Here is a 17,756-nt window from a genome sequence, read left to right as displayed (position 1 = left end):
ATAACATGGCGTTTAAAACACACCGGCTTGTTTTTCAGTTCATTTCCTTTCCTCCTTTTGTTGCATCAAGTGATGCAGTATGTTCTCTGTTCGCTCTTTAAACCTAAATGATGCGCCATGTCTGTTTTTTTTTTTTTTTTTTTTTTTCTCGTTACAGTATTCCGAGAAGGCGCTCTACAACCAGCTGAGCTTCTACAGGTTCATCTTTGATTGGGAATACGCCGTCACCAAAGTCCTGCAGGGAGACGAGAAAAGTAAGAAGACTCACTGCGCTAAAACACATGAGCTACGTTAGCCATTTTTAACCCACACTAGAAGTGTACACACGACAGGTGCACACACACACACACACACGCACTGATGCTCACACAGGCTGGAGGCGGTCAAGGGGTTGGTGTGGAAAAAGAGGTGGCGGGGGGGGTTAAGGATGTGCAGCTCCTCGAGTCGACAGCCTTAATTCAGGCGAGGGATTCAATCACGGAGCGGCGAGGAATGCAAAGCGGTCCAATCAGTTTGAGGGAGCGCGAGAGGGAGAAAAGCCTCCTCTCAGGGCCGGCAGGCACTCAGTAATAGCGTTGGCTGTGTTGATTGAAAACAGTTTTTAGATTTTGGAAAATGATAGGGCGAGTAATTGGCGAGAAGGCAAAAGGATAGGCCTTCATAAATAATGGGACATGGAGCATATATTTCCAGCGGCCCTGTGCAGGATCCGGCCTCGGCGTGACCGCGGGCGAGCCCGAACCAGCAGCTTACTCTACTTACCCACCGGCCTCGGTGATTGATGTCACTTGATTAAAAAGGACCACTTGGAACGGACTTGTAAATTTATTTATTTCTTTCTCCGTGTGCCGATGAGGTCCGGAGCGAGAGCGATAGGCGTAGATAAATATAATGTGTAATCAATAGATGACCACTCAGAGCATGAAGCAAGCCGAGTGGCTGTGGAGAGGAGGGAGTTTGAGGGTGGGGGCTAACATGATTATAGACTTGGCTTCTCTCTGGAATTTTTTATTTCTCTACTTTTCCCTACAGTTGTTTCTTCGGGGGTGATTGTGGCCAATCTTCTGAGGTCTGACCTGTCTCTGTGCGTGGCCTTGCCTCTAATTCCACCATTTTTTTTTCTATGATTATTCCACTACATCTGATTTCTCCCCAGTTGAGATTGGATGTAAATATTGTTCAGAATTCATGACGTCCATAAATTTTCACCCCATACTGACTCTGACTCTGATTATTTCATGGCTGCTTCTCTAAGGCCACACTGTAGTACTGTGTGTTAGTGTATTATAGACTTGCAGGACTTGGTGGGAAATTACAGGGCTGCATCACGGCTACTGTCTTTACCTGATCCAGGTGTTGATTTAGACCCCAGGTGGGCCTTTGCCATGTCGGAAATATTGACTTGTAGCAATTATGAGGAATTTATTCGGTTGTACTCGCTGTCCTCGTGTGCCATGAGATCAATATCAGTGAGATGACTGCTGTATTATGATTTTATTTTTATTTTTTAATCATTTTGATTTTATTTCTATTGTAAATCATACACAAAGGGAAAAAAATACAAGTTATGACCACTGTACAGCCTTAGTATTTTATTCTAGGTGTTCGTTCACAGTCTGTGCTTTTAGTGTTCCTTTTTTTTTTCCTGCTTCAGGGGTCTGATAGGACCCCCTTCTTGTTTTTTAACCCCCTCCCCTTGCAAAGAGCTGGTGAGTGAGGACTCCTTTGAGGCCTGTAGTTGATTCTGCTCTGCAGTCAGCAGTGATGTATCCTTTACTTCAGTCCATTTACTCCACAAAAGAGAAGAAGCGTGGGGTCGAGCTCCGGGCCGAGAGAAACCGCCAGCGTAGTGGGAATGATGGAATAAAGTGTAGTTCTAGAAACTTTCAGCTGCCCCCTTTTGCAACACACAAACACACACACACACGATTGTAATTTTACTGAATTCATGCCAAACTCTCTCTCCCCCACCACCGCCACCGCCACCACCACCACCACCGCCACCCTGCGACGTTTAGTGTCGTATCGTCGCAGATTTTCTGTCTGTCTCTGATGAGCGAGGAATTGCTTTTAAAGTGGGCATTATGCCAGCGCGACGGCACAATAGAAAAACCAATCTTGGCGCTATTCTGTCGGCTGCGCTGTTATTGTGGCGCTTTAGATAACTGCGGCCGTACAGTGCCGGGAGCGAGCGGGAGTGGTTTGGGGGGGTGGGGGTGCTGGGGAGGGCAGGCGCTGGACACGGGGGCCAGAGGTGAGCGAGGCGATCCTCCTTCAGCATTTGGACTCCAGCCACAACGTGAACAATAGAGCTGCGTAAATGGGCCTGCTTGGTCAGTCTGAGGAGCTCAGAGACGTTAAACTTAACAGCTGATGGAGTCTCGGGTCTGATTGACCGATTGACTCGGCCGTTTCTTTCTTTTTTTTTTTTTTTTCCCTTTCTGACCTGAATTGCAGCCATGTTTAGCTCTCAGAACCAGCAGCAGAGGCCACAAGACATTTCAGCTGCTTGATGATGAAATTCTGAGTTCACACTTCAGTGATTTTTGCCTCCTTATTGAACTGACTTTAAACTTTCTGGAAATTCTTAACAAGGGGATGAAATTAATTAATGAGCATGTATACATGAAGAAGCACAAAACACTGTGTAGGAATGCAGGAGCATCCGGTCCCGCTGTTTTACGCAGACACTTGATGAAAGTGTGAACTGACTTTATGTTGACCAAGCGAGAGATTTTCTTTCATTCCTGATCTAGAGTAGAATAACTTTTATTATTTTACAGGAAGTCTAGTGTTGGGGTAAAAACTGGGAAAAAAGAGCACCAGGTTACTCCTGTTTACCTTACCTGCTTTTCCTGAGAGGATGAACTGATAGGAAGTGCTTCTTTATTTTTTGGGAGGTGAAAAAAAAAAAAAAAAAAAAAGAGTTCATGGTTGGTCTGTACTGCCCAGAGATCGATCAGAACCGAGTAGGTGTGAGATTGTCCGTTTCTTCTCGCCTCTTCTTTCCCTCTTTCGCCAAACGCATTTTTTTTTTCTTCACGCTCTTGATTCAAACGACTAAGTCTGATCGTCCATAAGAACGATCCGTGTATGGACAAATCACGGTAAATCACGCCATTGTCACGGATTAGCGTCCAGGAGCGCTGTCCAGGCCCATGATTGGGCTCCAGACCTCGGACCTCTGGAAGGATTCGGGCTGCTTTCCACTCACGGACTTCATCAGAGCTCTCAGCTGGGATTGAACGGGAATGCATGTATTGTGTGTGTCCACAGAGTAAGTGGGGTGCTTTTGGCACGTGTGTGTGTGTGTGTGTGTGTGTGTGTGTGTGTGTGTGTGTGTGTGTGTGTGTGTGGGAGACATTTCAGATGCGGAATCTGATCTACATGTAGACCACAGTCCTCCGGCTGATTGCAGCAAGCGAGGTAAATGTGGAGGCAATTTCACACACGGCAGGAGTTCTTCCATAATAAAGCGTTTTCTCCCCTTTTTTTTCTTTTTTTTTTTTTTTTTTTGGATTATTAGATATCCCATATCAATGACTTCCAAATCATGTTGAACTCTGATTCCGTTCTTTTCATGAAGAGCAATTTATTTCCAATTTATGCTTTTAGTCATCTTTTTAACGTCTCTCTCTCTCTCTCTCTCTCTCTCTCTCTCTGTTCCTTTTTTCCTCACACACACACACATCCTCTCTGCCTCGCTCTCGTTCTCTTGTCTCTTCTTAAGTGTGGGCAGTGTGATTATGCTCGTGCCGTAATGTAATTTCGCCGCATTGATAAAATAAAAATTGTCCTTTATCAGTGTGCAGCTAATGCTCAATTTGCAGGCTATCTCCTCTGCAACCTTTTCAGGGCGCCGAGCTCTCGGCCTCGCCGCCCCGCCTCCCCCGCACTCTGCCAGCCTCGAGCTGCTGCAAATCCGCGGGTGCGATTGTCAAATCAATTATTCATTCTGTGCAATTACACTCGCACAAAGAACTTTTCCCTGCTCGCGGTGATGATTAAATTAACAGCTATTCCAGCTGCCTGATAACATCTAATAGAATATTCATAAGCAGCCCAAATGGAATGTATGATCTCCATTAACTTCATCATGCTCACTTAATTACATGCTTGTTATTGTATTTACACCTAGTTAGAGCGCATGGAAGCTGATACACTCTCTCTCTCTCTCTCTCTCTCTCTCTCTCTCTCTCTCTCTCTCTGTCTCTCTTGGATGAGCTTCATCTCCCTCCCTGCCTCCTGTCTTCTCTTCTCTTCTCTTCTCTCCTTTTTTTCCCCTCTATACTTCCACAGTTTCTCTGTCGCTTTATCTTCTTCCTTTTCCCTCCTTCCTTTTACTTTGCCTCTCTCTGCTCTGTCTTCGCCTCTCCTCATCTTCTTCTCCCTTTTTTTTCCCCCCCTCCCTCCAAACGCTATTTATTTTAAATACGACCCCTGCCGGGCCTAAGGGGGGAAAGCAAGGTCTATGACAACCTTTGTGGCTTTTAAGTTGCTCTTTTCTATTCGTTCCCCATACAATGATTGGGGGAAGAATAAAGAATGAAGAAGAAGAAGAAGAAGAGAAGAGGAAGAAGAAGAGGAGGTAGTGGAGAAAAAGACAGAGGAGAAGGGGGAGGACAAAAAGAATTATTTTCTTCCACCTTTCAAAAAATGATGACATGATTGCTTTCGCTTGATCATGCATCATCATCTTTCTTCTCTTTGCTCTCTTTCTTTTTTTTCCCCTCAGGTAAATAGTATTCTCCCCCTCACTCTGGTTCATGTGCGAGCCTTCTGTTCTCTCTCTCTCTCACTTGTTCATGGTAAAATATATGTGTGATAGATAATGGAAGTTGACATTGGTGCAGCCGTGTGTGTGTGTGTGTGTGTGTATGTGTGTGTGTGTGTGTGTGGTATCTCAGTTTCCAGTGTCTGTTTTTATCTGGATTTTTCGACTCTTCTGGCCCGTATTTGTTCTCCACTTGCTAATAAAAGCGACCTGTGATTAAAATCCAGGCTTCGTGAGCTGATGTGATCGTGTCCCGCCTACATTTTCTCAGCAACAATGACTTTTTGGACGTCTCTATAACGCCACACTGCCCCTCTTTGGCAGGAGGACCAACTGCAGCTTTGTGCACTGAGATTCTTTTACATATGCAGATTCTTAAAAACTTGCGTATCGGCTTTACAAAAGACTTTGGTTAAAGCCTTCGACTCGGGCAGTAATTCTGGTTCAGTCCTGCAAGGCCGCCAGTGGCTCCTCCATCATCTCCTCTCCGTCATTGAAGGCCCTCCCGTCGGGATAAATGACCCAGGATATCGACCCGATTGCCTGACCTCTCAGCTCCCTGGCAGCGCGCTCTATTTAGCCTCCAGAATTCTGCAGACACCTAGCCCCTCAAACCACCGCCCTGCGCCGGATTACTGCGGCATTATCGATTCTCGGGGACTTGTGTTTGAAATGATACTTGATAAACCTCTCTAGTCTTCTGTCTGAGAGCAGAGTTCGATATTATAACCGATGGTTTTTCTTCTCTCTCTCTCTCTCTCTCTCTCTCTCTCTCTCTCTCTCTCTCTCTCTCTCTCTCTCTCAAACCGCCTATGGATTACTCTTTTCACATGCTAGATGATTATATTCGCTTTTTTATTTCGTTCAGATGTTGGTTTCTCAGAAATGATGAGAAGGTTTTTATGAGTTAACTGCTTGGGACGTCTGTTTGATACGTTACTCTTGGTGTTCTCAGAAATGTAATGGCCTTTGGTTGGTTTGTTTGGTGTTTTTATAAATTGTATTAAGACAACGTTATTAACCTTACACTCTGAGAAAAAGGGCACCATTTCTTGTCACTGGTTTGGTAAACCTCTTGTAATTTTTGTATGCATCTTCTATCTTTAAATTGCTTACTCTAAAACACAATCATGTACTTAAAATTATTAAAGGTGCACTACATCGACATCTCCAGGTGAAGGATGATAAAGGTACCAAAGGTGTACGCTTGTTAGTACCAGCTTGGTCCAAGCAAACGTACAGCTTAGTACCATTTTTTTTCGGATTTTAATATTTGCAAAATAGTATTGATTACTGGAGACTTGGGAAATTCAGGAAACATCTTGGAAAAGCTACGGATTTGTCCAAAGTGACTGCGGTTCTTATTTTTCACCCTAACCTTCTGTTTTCCAGGGGCAAGTAACGGGTCGCTTGTGGTTTGTCTCAGTGTATCGACCCCTACTATTGTTTATTGTGGGCGTGGCTTGTCCACTGCTCCAGTAGTAGCTATATACATCTTCTAAAGCCAACTATTTAAACGCAAATAAATTAAAACAGTAATCAGCATGAAAATCGGTTTGATTTGATTTACGTGTTATGCACATGGCTTCGTACTAGCTTCGTTCTCAGATTAGATTAGTCAATCAAGCTAACTGTACTAGCTATGTACACTCTCTAAAAGCACCAAAGATATTTTCTACCTCCTTCCAAGCTTTATTTTGCTCCGTAATGTCTCTACACATGTAATGAGAAGTTGTAAGTGACAGGAGAAGATGAAACTGTGGTTGTGAGTTAGATTTTTGTGAGCGTTAACTACAGGTAGGAAATAAAGTTGTGAGCGGGGAACTGAAGAAACGTCAGACCACACACTTCCGTGTAAGAGGTCCGTGGAATCATTTGAGTTTGGATTTGTCACGTTGCTAACCTAATTTGATTAGAATATATATATATTTTTTAATTTCTTTCAATTATGGTGATGTCGCAGTGCCGTGTTGCGCACGTACGTAGAAACCCGTTCTCTAGTGCGAACGTGGAGCCACGCAGCCTCGCTTATGCACGTCATTTTTGTCATGTTTTCCTTTTTAATCTAGCTACACTTTCTCATTTATCTGTTCTCTGCTCTGTCCACAGTGAAATTCAAGAAATACTACAACGAAGAGAGAGAAGTGTATAAGAAGCTGAAGGCGGTGGTGGACCGCGTCCTGGCGTCCAGCAGCTACTCCGAAGTCAACCTCGCCAAGCTCTTCCAGGCCTTTACGTCGTTAAAGTAATGTTTTATTAGCGTAGCGTCTTTCAGGTGATTGTCGAAACCAGGATTAGTTTCCGTACACATGTATATACCTGTGTTGTGTGCGATTCTGATTTTTTTTTTTTTTTTTGTATTTTTTGGACAATCTGTAGTGCTTACCTTATATCACCTGTATTGCTGGTGGTCGTGATGATTGCCTCGCTCGTCAAGAGCTTCCTTGATTGGCTGCTTGTCACTCAACGTCTTTCATCATGTCCATTTAGTAGCCCTGTGTCCTGGTCTTTAATCGATCCCAATTCGGTGGGAAAATGGACATGAAGAGAGACTAAAGACCCATAAAAACACCAGCACACTCAACCCAACCTCTCCCCCTCTCCCCCTCTCCCCCTCTCCCCCTCTCCTCCTCTTCGTTCCTCCACACACAACGAGGGAACAATCAGGGGTAATAACTTCTCTCCACCACCACAGGTCCTTGACTGCGTAGCAATTAGCCAATGATACAGGCTTGGTCTGGTGATTGGAGGAGCTGGGACAGATTGGACGCTCGTGTTGGACATTACCTCTACTTTTATACTTTTTTTACATGTTGATTTTATTTGTTGTTGTTGATCTGAGTGAATGTCTGATCACGTCTCTGTTAAATGATTTTATACTCCAAGTTAAATAAAGTGATTTACGAACAAGTTTGCTGGCGTTTTAAAAATATCCAGGTCTTAAGTAGATGCTTTGGGGGGAATAATATTTCACTAAATTGTGTTATGGAGGGAGAAAAAAACAGGAGAAGGAGGGATGGATGAGGAGTCTTATTGCAGAATATTGCAGTCAGCTCTGCTGCATGTGTTAAAAAATGGCGCTTGTTCTATGTGTTTATAATGACAGGTGAACAATTTTTTTTTCGCCTTACACCATTTCATCATTGCAAATGCCAATTTCCATAAGTACCATGCTTGAAAAATCACTTTAGACGACAGCCACTAATGGCATCGACCTCAGAGAGTGTACACTTTCAGAGTGGCTTTCTGGCCCGGGTTTAGTCCCGTGTGTGTGTGTGTGTGTGTGTGTGTGTGTGTGATGGACAGCGCTCATGCGGAGGCCCGTGTCGCCGGAGAAGTTAATTTATATATTTATTATATCACATCTGCTGTGCGTCGCAGCGAAAAAATACTTTACATGACCTGAGTAGTTAGTGCTGCTTTAAAAGAAAGGATCTTTTCTTTTTTCTTTTTTTTTTTTCCCTTCGCACTTTACAAGGTTAAGTCATCAGTGCATGGGCTCGGGTTTCAGTGACGCATTCCTCCAAAAGCGTTTATCGTGCCAGCGGAGGCTGTTTTCAAACTGCGGCTCTCTCAATAGCCGCACAGCTTTGCATTCATTTTGCTCCCTAAGCTAATAAGAACTCTCTCACTCTGTGTGTGTGTGTGTGTGTGTGTGTGTGTGTGTGTCTTGCTAAGCTTTATTGCCCTCCTTTCGGACCAGAAATAGTAGTAGGACAAGGTTTCCTTTGATGAGGGAATTAGTGCGCCATTCTCTCGCTATTATTCATTGCGCGGCGGAATATGTAAGTAGCCGTGGGTGTCAAAAGGAAAAGCCGCTCCCGTTGCAAAGTGCTCCCCTTGTTTCCTTCAATGGCGAGCTATGAGATGATAAACCGCTTAATACACTGAACTAATTGGATGAGAGTAAAAGAGACGCGGGGGAATTAAGGCGCGCCCACAGGCAGGGGTGGCGGTGATGGTGGTGGGGTGTAGGGGGGTAACAAGGGGACGGGGTGCGAGTGGTGCGAGTGGGGGCCCCAGCCATTCAGCCTTTTCACTGATTTTTTTCTTCTCCGCGACTCCAAAAAGGGAGACGAGAGCCTCATCAAAGCGCCTTCAGTGCCTCCAGCACCCGGCCAATCCAATCCAATCCAATCCAATCCAACCGCGGCCGGACCGAGAGGCGCAAAACGCGTCATGATTATTATCCGCTTCAGACGCGACTCAAGAAATTCACAATCAAGTACAAAAAAAAAAAAAGTTGATGTGCGATGGATTTTCATTTTTTTCTCAGCTCTCAGACGTAGCTTTGTGCTGATGTGATGATAAATGTTTTATCACGGCTTATAACTTTATAACTTTTCTTTCCTTTTGTTTTTTTTTTCTTTTTTAATTATGCAAGTCATCTAAAGTTACTTCAGATCTCGCGAGAGTTCCTCTTTTGTAAGCTCACTGTATCACCTTTGGTTAATAACGTTCACAATACAACTACTACTAATGCTACTGAAAATAATAATAATAATAATAATAATAATAATAATAATAAGATTAAGGAATTCTTGATAATCTCCTAACTAAAAGCCCCACAGAAGTAGGAGTGGAGGTGGAGAAGGTGGAGGAGGTGGAGAAGGTGGAGAACCCTGCGCTCCAGAGCTCTCCCTGTTAAATATAATAGTCCTCATATGCTGGAGCTGCCGAGAAAATGGGTTTCTTTTCTTTTCCTCCCTCCTTAATGCCCCTTTGAACATATTCTGCTGCTCTTGTCAGGCAGCATGGCATGTCAAATGTTTAATATGGACTTCTAGGAGTCTGGAAGGATGGATGGAGAGATTGGTGGAGGGAGAGAGAGGGAGAGGGAGGGAGGGAAGGGGGGTCCTTAGCGCACGGAGTTAGTGAGAATAAATTATGTGAAGAGTCACAAACGTTCCAGAGAGAGAGAGTGAGAGAGAGACCCCCCCTTCTTTCTTTTAACCCATCTTCATAAAGCTTTATTTCCATTTTCACTGATCCTGCTTGTTTGTGGTGTCGAAATGAGTCGGATTAGCGGCTGTAAAACAAGGAAAGGGAACTCTTTTCACCGCGAGTAGGCGATTAAAAGAGAGAGAGAGAGAGAGAGAGAGAGAGAGAAGGGAAAATTAATCCTAGAGGTAATTTCACGCGATTTGCCTCGGCACCATGGACGGGTCAAAACGACTTGGCTGAAAGGAGCCGCATTGATTGCTGTTATGGCATCGCGATCCAGCGGAGAGGATTTTAGGGAGGGAACTAAATCCAGAGAAAAGACATTCTGATAAACCAGTTGTTACTTCATTAATAAGAAAAGAGTCGCCTCGGTTTAGGCGCCATTGCGCATGTCGAGTTCAATTCGCGGCCTCTGAAACTTCTCCAAGCGCGTTTTGTTAACAGGTGGAACTGAAAAGCGCCATGAATATAAGCACAACTAATGGAGCGAATAATCATCTCTTTACTCCCTCTTTTTTATACACACTGAAGCACCACCACGACGAAAATATTTTCAGGAATAATAATATTGCGGCACTAAAAAATAAATAATAAAATAAAAAGCTTTTTTTTTTTCCCTCGTGCGTAAAATCTTGAGCTTAATCATGACCCCTGGTTTTCTCTGCATTAAATAATTCCTAACACACATGTAGACAGGATTAATATATAAACTGGCCTGTATGGCTTATTCTTATAGATTTATCTCAATAATATTAAAGTATAAGCACATGTATTCATCTTGGAACAAAAAAATCCTAAATTATATTGCTTCTGTACTTTATTTTTGAATGCATGCTGTACATTGTGCATATGTTATTTTTATTTTATTATTTCTGTCTAAATTTATCACTGAATTAAACATGAACAATAATAATAATAATAATAATAATAATAATAATAATAATAATGTTTTTTGTAAAATAATGGTTGGGGTTTCCATTTCATCAGATTCATTCAGCAGATTTATTCATACTTTTTTTTATTCTGCTTGGGTTTGCCAAAAAAACAAAACAAAAAAAAAAACAAAACAAAAAAATAAACCCAGAAGAGTCTCTCGTGGAACAGCAGTGTGTCCTGCTGTGGATCTGAACAGTCCACAGGATTGACATAAATAATCATCTACAAACCTAAAATTTCATAAAATGAACATAAGTTGAGCTCTACTAGGAACCATTCATACAATACTACATCAAGTGAATTTCAATTTCAATGTTTTCAAATGTACACCTTTTTTAAGCTTAAGGTTTTCCCCAATTTAACTCATCATCTTTACAGTGCTAGTGTGTGTGTATGAGTGTGTGTGTATGTGTGTGTTGTATATATATATGTGTGTGTGTGTATGTACAAATAGGCTACTCTTAACAGATCAATGAGCAAGCAATCTGAACTCCATCATTGTCCTTTTGAAGAAATTGGTTGTTAATTTCCGCCCTAAAGATCGTAATTAACACAAGGGATGAAGGCGTAATCTTCACGGAGAGGACGGGAGGTTGTTTATTTGTTTTTTTTTTCCGTGTTTCTCAGTCGATGAATTTGGTGATGGTGCGATTTGGAGGGTTCTAGCAGTTCCCTTTGGCATATTGACCCCCTCCTCTGGTCCCACACTGGAGCTGATGCTTCTTGCAGAGGAGAAGTTGTTGCTGTTTTGTGTGTGACTGCTGTCACCACATCCCTGACCCAAAAAAAAAAAAAAAAAACATAAATGGATTGGATTTCCTAAGTACAGTTTCACTGGCTGTTGCTTGGCAGCGTAGCTACATTGCAGACTGGGGTTCGGGTCACTGATGGAGGATGTCCAATAAGATGTGCGCTGTAACAGTGCATCACGCCTCCAGGGCTCGGATAGCTCGCCGGTGTGCTGTTGTGGATTTGGTCATGCTTTATTATTATTATTTTTTTCAGTAAGGGGTTTATTTTTCAGAGCCACAGCTTCAGCAGACCTCCTTCCCCGTAGCGCTGGTGGGCAGGATGTTCAGCTGAGTGAGCTGAGCCGAGTGTTCTTTTGCTTTAAGACGTAGCGCGGCGATGCTTGAGGCTCGGCGGTCGGCAGCCGTGGAGGTGGAGGAAGAGGGCGAGGCGGTGGGCGGGTCCGACAGGCCTGCGGGCGGCTGCACCGGACTTTCCACCGGCGGCGTGGCTTGGCGCAGGAGAGCAGCGGCCGTGGAAGCGCTGGTCAGGGGACCCATGCTGGAGAAAAGTCTGAGCAGAAGAGTCAAGCTGATTAGACAATTCTAAAAAAAAAAAAAAAAAAAAAAATTCGAATTTGCGACTCTGTCATGCGGACGGTCGTAAACATCCTCAGAGGTCAAGCAAGAGGATAATTAAATATTACACTTCCTAGCGTTCTGCTGTGATCGTGAGCTTGTTCATCACACCAGCCTACCTGCCAAAAGTGGGTCCGATGAAGGCCGGATGGCGGAACATGGCGGTGCCCAGGAAGGTGCCCAAGCCGAGGGGCGTAGCAGGAGGAAGGGCGGAGCTATTATGTGGTGGTGCCAGTCCTGGAAATGCAGCGGCGGCTGCGGCGGCGGTCCAGGCTGACTCCAGAGCCGGGTGTGGGTGAGGAGGGAACGGGCCTCCCTCTAGATAGTGACTCAAGGGGTGGGCTGCAGCTAGGGGACCAGGGAAGGGCAGACCTGGAGGATGAGACTGAACTCCTGCCTTCTCCCTCTTTCTCCATTTTGCTCTACGGTTCTGGAACCAGACCTGGACACAAAGAACGGCTTTCGTTAACAGACAGGCGTGATGTGTTAAATCCTAAGGCCCTCCATTTTTAAAATGTTTCTTATTATTGTGATTCGTCTCACGCTAGCGTCCTGAGTTCACTTTGTGTTCCGAATTGTATACCGCTCTGCATGCTTGTCTGAGCTCGACACTGTAATCCATGTGCAATATTTGCTTCGCTTTAATGAGGTGACAAATAGGCGGAAAGTCAAGGGTAATTACATGACCCTAAGCCCCACTCCCTTATGGTCTGTTAGCCTAACTTTGCTAATTAAAATCTGGTTTTAGGCTGCACAGAGGGGAAAAAAAAGGGGTGGAGTGCGGTAATTAAGAGCCTTGTTCACAAAGGATTTGGGAATAACGGCTTGAACAGGGGCCAGTAACAATTAATACGCTTTAAATGAAAATTCCTGAAAATGCAAGTGACTTTGAAAGGGTATTTAACTTTCCCACGGGTGCCCCAATCCATCTCTGCACTGCTGGTGTGTATGGGCTACTGCAGTGCCAGGGCCTGGAGACGAGTGTGTTCGCAATGAGGACATTGTCAACAGTGACTGTCTAACACACACACACACACACACACACACACACACACAGAGGCTCTTTTGCATTACAGGGCCCCTGGGGAATTTATGAGTTTTATCACCTCCTGATCGAGCCCATTAAGTGATTTGTTCATCCGCAGTCCCAAACAGACATCTGTTGTTTTATGTTGGCAATAACCCTGCCATGTGTTTGTACTGTCTCTTTGGTTATGGGAGTTGAGCTTGATCATGCAAGCTTTGAATGGGCAGGATTGGAAGAAGAAGGAGGAGGAGGAGGAGGAGGGTGGTGGTGGTGGTGGTGGTGGTGAGGAGGGATGGAGGGGGCGACAAACACCTTTAATAGTCTCACTTGTTCCAAGTGCAAAGCATCGGATCAATGCTGGTCTATTGCAATCACAAAATGGGAAATCAAATAGCATTATCCTCGCACCCTCCTCCTCCTCCTCCTCCTCCTCCTCTTCCACCTCCACCTCCTCCTCCTCCACCCGCGCACAGGGGCGATGAGAATTCAAACACCATTTTCTCTCTGGAATAGCAGTGTTTGCTCTTGCGCTAAGTGCGCTTTTACGAACGGCGCGCGCGTCCGCGTAATTGCCGTTAAAACGCTCGCTCCATTGCATGTAATAACTTTCGATAACAGGAGAGATCTCCTCCGTGACGTTGGGGAGTCGTTTAACACAGCTGAAGGCTACACTTTCAAATGAAATTAAATATAGACCATTAGCCAGATATAGCACACGTCGCTTAGCACAATTCCCCGGAATTCTCGGAAATCTTAACGCTCTACTAAATATTTAAAATATATATATATAAATATAAAATAAATAAATAACCAGGAACATGAGGGCGGCTTTTACTGTAAGCCTGATGATTATATCCATGAGTCATTTTTTTCCCCTTTAAATCCCTTTAGGAAATCACTGTCCTTCTGTGAATACTTCATGTCCTGCAATAATAATAATAATAATAATAATAATAATAATAATAATAATAATAATAATAACATCTCCCTTCCTTCCTCTATTTCCTGTTTAGTTCATTATTAGTCTCTTGTTTTATTTATTATTTTTTTAAATGCTTAGAAAGTGAATACAAATAGGATGGATTAAAATGCATGCATTATGCTCTTTCCTGTCTCAGGACATAATTACGTCACTGTCTATTTTTTTAAAAAGAAATCATTATCAGATGTGGTAATGGGTTTGCACGCGTGTAATAATGTAATAATCATTTAATAATAATGTAATAATAATGTAATAATAATGTAATAATGTGATGTGAAGTGTGTAGTATTGATTCATCAGTATGATGAGCTTTTTTGAGGCTTTAAGGAGAGAAGAAGAGCATTTTACCTGCACGCGCGCCTCGGTGAGGTCCAGCCGCATCGCGAGCTCCTCTCTGAAACACACACACACACACACACACACACACACACACACACACACACACACACACACACACACACTGATTTTACATCCATCTCAGAAAAATGCAGTTAGACACGAACTAAATCAAACAGAAGCCGTTAAATAGATTTAGGGTTTTCTTTTCTTTCTTTCTTTCAAATTGCACAATCTCTCTCTCTCTCTCTCTCTCTCTCTCTCTCTCTCTCTCTCTCCCTCTGATTCACTCCTTTTTTTAAAAAAAATAATTTCTTCGCTCCTTTCTGAAAGCTTTAACTACATAATGACGGGAATAATGTCTATTCAGGCTGTAGTCCTGGACAGGAACCGCGTCACTATTCACCGGTTGGTGATGAGAAAAGCTGACAATCACAATTACTGCGTACAAAAAAAACGAGCCACGTCGATTTAAAAACGTCAATATACGCGACTGATTTCTAAGAGAAAGAAAACGCTTTTATTATTATTTTAAAAAAAGAAGCAAACTCGTGTTTTATTGCTATTATAAAAATATTTCCTTCAGTAAAATATAATAGCACGAGCTCGGAGATATCCACTGAATAATATGTGTTAGGCTTAATACTAGAATGAGCTGCTTATTATTATTATTATTATTATTATTATTATTATTATTATTATTATTATTAGAAGCAGACATTTTCTACCTACAGTGTGTGAGTTGGTGTTTGCCATACTGCCCCTCCACGTTAACTAAACGCGCACATTTTCACGGCTGAAAAACGCGCACTGTGAATTTACAGATTTACAGAAAGTCATTGTTTTATTAACTGCAGCTTATTAGAATAATATAAAATATCTAATGGGTCTGTATACAATAAATACAATAAACAGGCTGCCTGAATAAAGTGCGCGTTTTGGGTGTCTGCCAGATAGAGTTGACTTTTAGTGAATTTTAGCTGGATGTATTTTTTAAAGCCAGCAGCGAATCCAGAGTGTCATCACAGTAAAGGTCTGGATTTTTGTTTTAATGTTGAAGGGCTGTGATCATTTATATTATTATTATTATTATAATATTAGAGTGCATTTTTATAAATGCCTATTTTTAGGTTAGACATTTATGCACGAGCTCTAATTTATACAGTTATATTCTATATTATATTATTTTCCTGTTTTTGTAGAGATGTGAGGAAGAAGACTTTCCTAGCCTTAAAGAAACACAATTTTTGATCCACTACTGCAACTAATTATTATTATTATTATTACTATTACTATTATAATTGTTGTTGTTGTTGTTGCTGATGTTGTTTGGATTTTCTTTATTTATTTTTTTTTTTTGGGTAGGTGTGCGTACCTGGTGAACACGTCTGGGTAGTGGGTCTTCTGGAAAGCCCTCTCCAGCTCCTCCAGCTGGTAGCTCGTAAACGTGGTCCTGTATCTCCTCTGCTTCCTCTTCAGCATGCCCTCCTCCGAGTCGCTGCCCGCAGACAGACACACGCTGTCCTCTCCGTCCTTCACGTCTGCGTCGTTGCGCGGACTCGGCTCGTCCTTGGGCGACAGGCCATGCTCGGCTCCGCACGCCTCCTCCTCCTCTTCCTCCTCCTCTTCCTCCTTCACCGCGTCCTCCTCGAACTTGAGCGCTCCGAGCTCGGCCAGCTCCGGGCTGCTGCGCGCCTCCTCCAGCCCGCTGAACGGCGCGTTCTCCCGGTACGACTTGCTCCGGCTGATGCTGACCTGCGGCGCCTGGCTGATCTTCAGGCCCTCGCAGCCGAGCTCGCCTTTCTCCCCGTGCTCCTGAAACACCCTGCTGGTGTCCAGGTATTTTCCCCCGGGGCCGTAGAGCCGGCGCAGTTTGGGCGGAAGGTGCAAGTCCGAGTCAAAGGAGAGCTCTTTACTGGAAACTGAAATAAAATAAAAATAACATTAAAAAAAAGAGAGAGAGAGAGAGAGAGAGAGAGAGAGAGAGAGAACACCTGCATGTTTTTAGTCATGTAGTAACCTATTTTTATTACTGTTTATCTCTGACTACATGCACAGGTGCACATTAGCTCATAGCTAACTCTCATGCAAAGCATTCTTTCCACCTTTCTCTCCCCATAAATAAAAGTAAAGAAATAATCATTTCAGCACGGTTCTGGGGGGTTTGTGATTTTTAGTACAAGCGTAAAAAAAAAAGAAATACAACTAAATATTTGTACAACATTTTTTAGAAAAAAAAAAAAAATCCAGCGAACAAAACTAAACCCATGTATTTATTTATTTATTTACTTATTTATTTAATGTACAATTCATCATTTTACAAAAGTTTATATCAAGCCTGTTTTTATTATTGCTCTCATTTTTGAGAAGGAAACATTTTATATTATTTAAACATTTGTTTTTAAGCTCCTAAATATATCAAACAATACAATAAATCCAAACCAACTGCTAGAGCCTTCACCATCTGAGTTTATTTTCATTTTTCTAATTTCTCTTTAGAAATAAAAGCAGCACGAGATGAAATATTCTGTTTACATTTCCCAAAACCCATTTTTATATTATCACATATGAACTTATAATATTAACGTTGTCATTTTGCACTGTTTTGTGTAAGAGGGATGGAGTGTTGAACCCCACACAGCTCCTGGACTTGTGGAGTTTGTAAGTTTAAGCAGGTCTGATGTCCTGATCATCTCTTCAAAGCCTTCAAATGCTTTTTATGCAGTTATTCCCCAGAGAACAGCGCATGGCTTAGTACTGCGTTATAAAGCCAGAAAAAGGTGCATGAGATTATCACAGTCACGAGCTTCCAGCGTCTGATTTCTGATCTGTTCTGTCTGATATCAAACAGGAGGATATTTTAGTGGTTCTTCAGGTTCTTTCACAAGCAGAACCGCAGGAACATCTCCAGAAACGTTGCTGCAAAGAGGTTTAACTGCTTCCTAGAAGGTCCTTTTCAGCGCGAGCGCACATTATCTTTTAGAAGGTGTGTATGAGAGTGTGTGTGAGAGTGTGTGAGAGTGTGTGTCGTACCTTCAGAAGGCTGCTCATGCTCCGGTCGCGCTGTTAAACTTTGCGAGCCCACCAGTCGGACCTTGCAGGGGCTCCTCCGGCCCAGAATGCTCTCGATGCAGTAGGAGGAGAGGACAGTCGGGGATTTGCTTTTACACTCGCTTCTGTCGCGCGCATCGTCGTCGAACTGACTGCTCATTTTCTCTCTCTCTCTATTTTAGCTTCTTTTCCTCTTTTCCGCCTTCTGCGTCCAGTGAAGTTTCAGCTTGTGTGAGCGCTATACACTCGCCCTGCGCCTGTAACCCGAGGTGTGTGTGTGTGTGTGTCTCTCTCTCTCTCTCTCTCTCTCTCTCTCTCAGTGTGTGTGTGTGTGTGTGT

At 43.1% G+C, this 17,756-nt stretch overlaps 2 protein-coding genes across 3 annotated transcripts in view; one reads left to right on the top strand and one right to left on the bottom strand.

Moving 5' to 3' along the window:
• Positions 1–7,684, top strand: part of pola1 (polymerase (DNA directed), alpha 1) — a 56,467-nt gene extending 48,783 nt beyond the window's left edge. The window contains 2 exon segments of the mRNA XM_053228118.1: positions 158–254; positions 6,884–7,684. Of these exon segments, the coding sequence (XP_053084093.1) occupies positions 158–254; positions 6,884–7,023 (237 nt within the window). The 3' untranslated portion in view covers positions 7,024–7,684.
• Positions 7,685–10,276: 2,592 nt separating this feature from the next.
• arxa (aristaless related homeobox a) lies at positions 10,277–17,756 on the bottom strand. Of its 2 annotated transcripts, none has more exons than XM_026938115.3 (5): positions 17,400–17,756; positions 15,742–16,288; positions 14,379–14,424; positions 12,141–12,463; positions 10,277–11,956 (listed from the first exon to the last, which is right to left on the bottom strand). In XM_026938115.3, the coding sequence occupies exons 1-5, from the start codon at positions 17,575–17,577 to the stop codon at positions 11,689–11,691; spliced, it is 1,362 nt and encodes a 453-aa protein (XP_026793916.1). In that variant the 5' UTR covers positions 17,578–17,756; the 3' UTR covers positions 10,277–11,688. The 2 variants fall into 2 exon arrangements, with proteins under 2 accessions (XP_026793916.1, XP_026793917.1); XM_026938116.3 differs by having other exon boundaries at positions 11,856–11,988.

Source organism: Pangasianodon hypophthalmus, chromosome 22 (genome assembly GCF_027358585.1).
Source record: "Pangasianodon hypophthalmus isolate fPanHyp1 chromosome 22, fPanHyp1.pri, whole genome shotgun sequence".
NCBI lineage: Eukaryota > Metazoa > Chordata > Actinopteri > Siluriformes > Pangasiidae > Pangasianodon > Pangasianodon hypophthalmus.
This window is presented reverse-complemented; position numbering and strand designations above follow the sequence as displayed.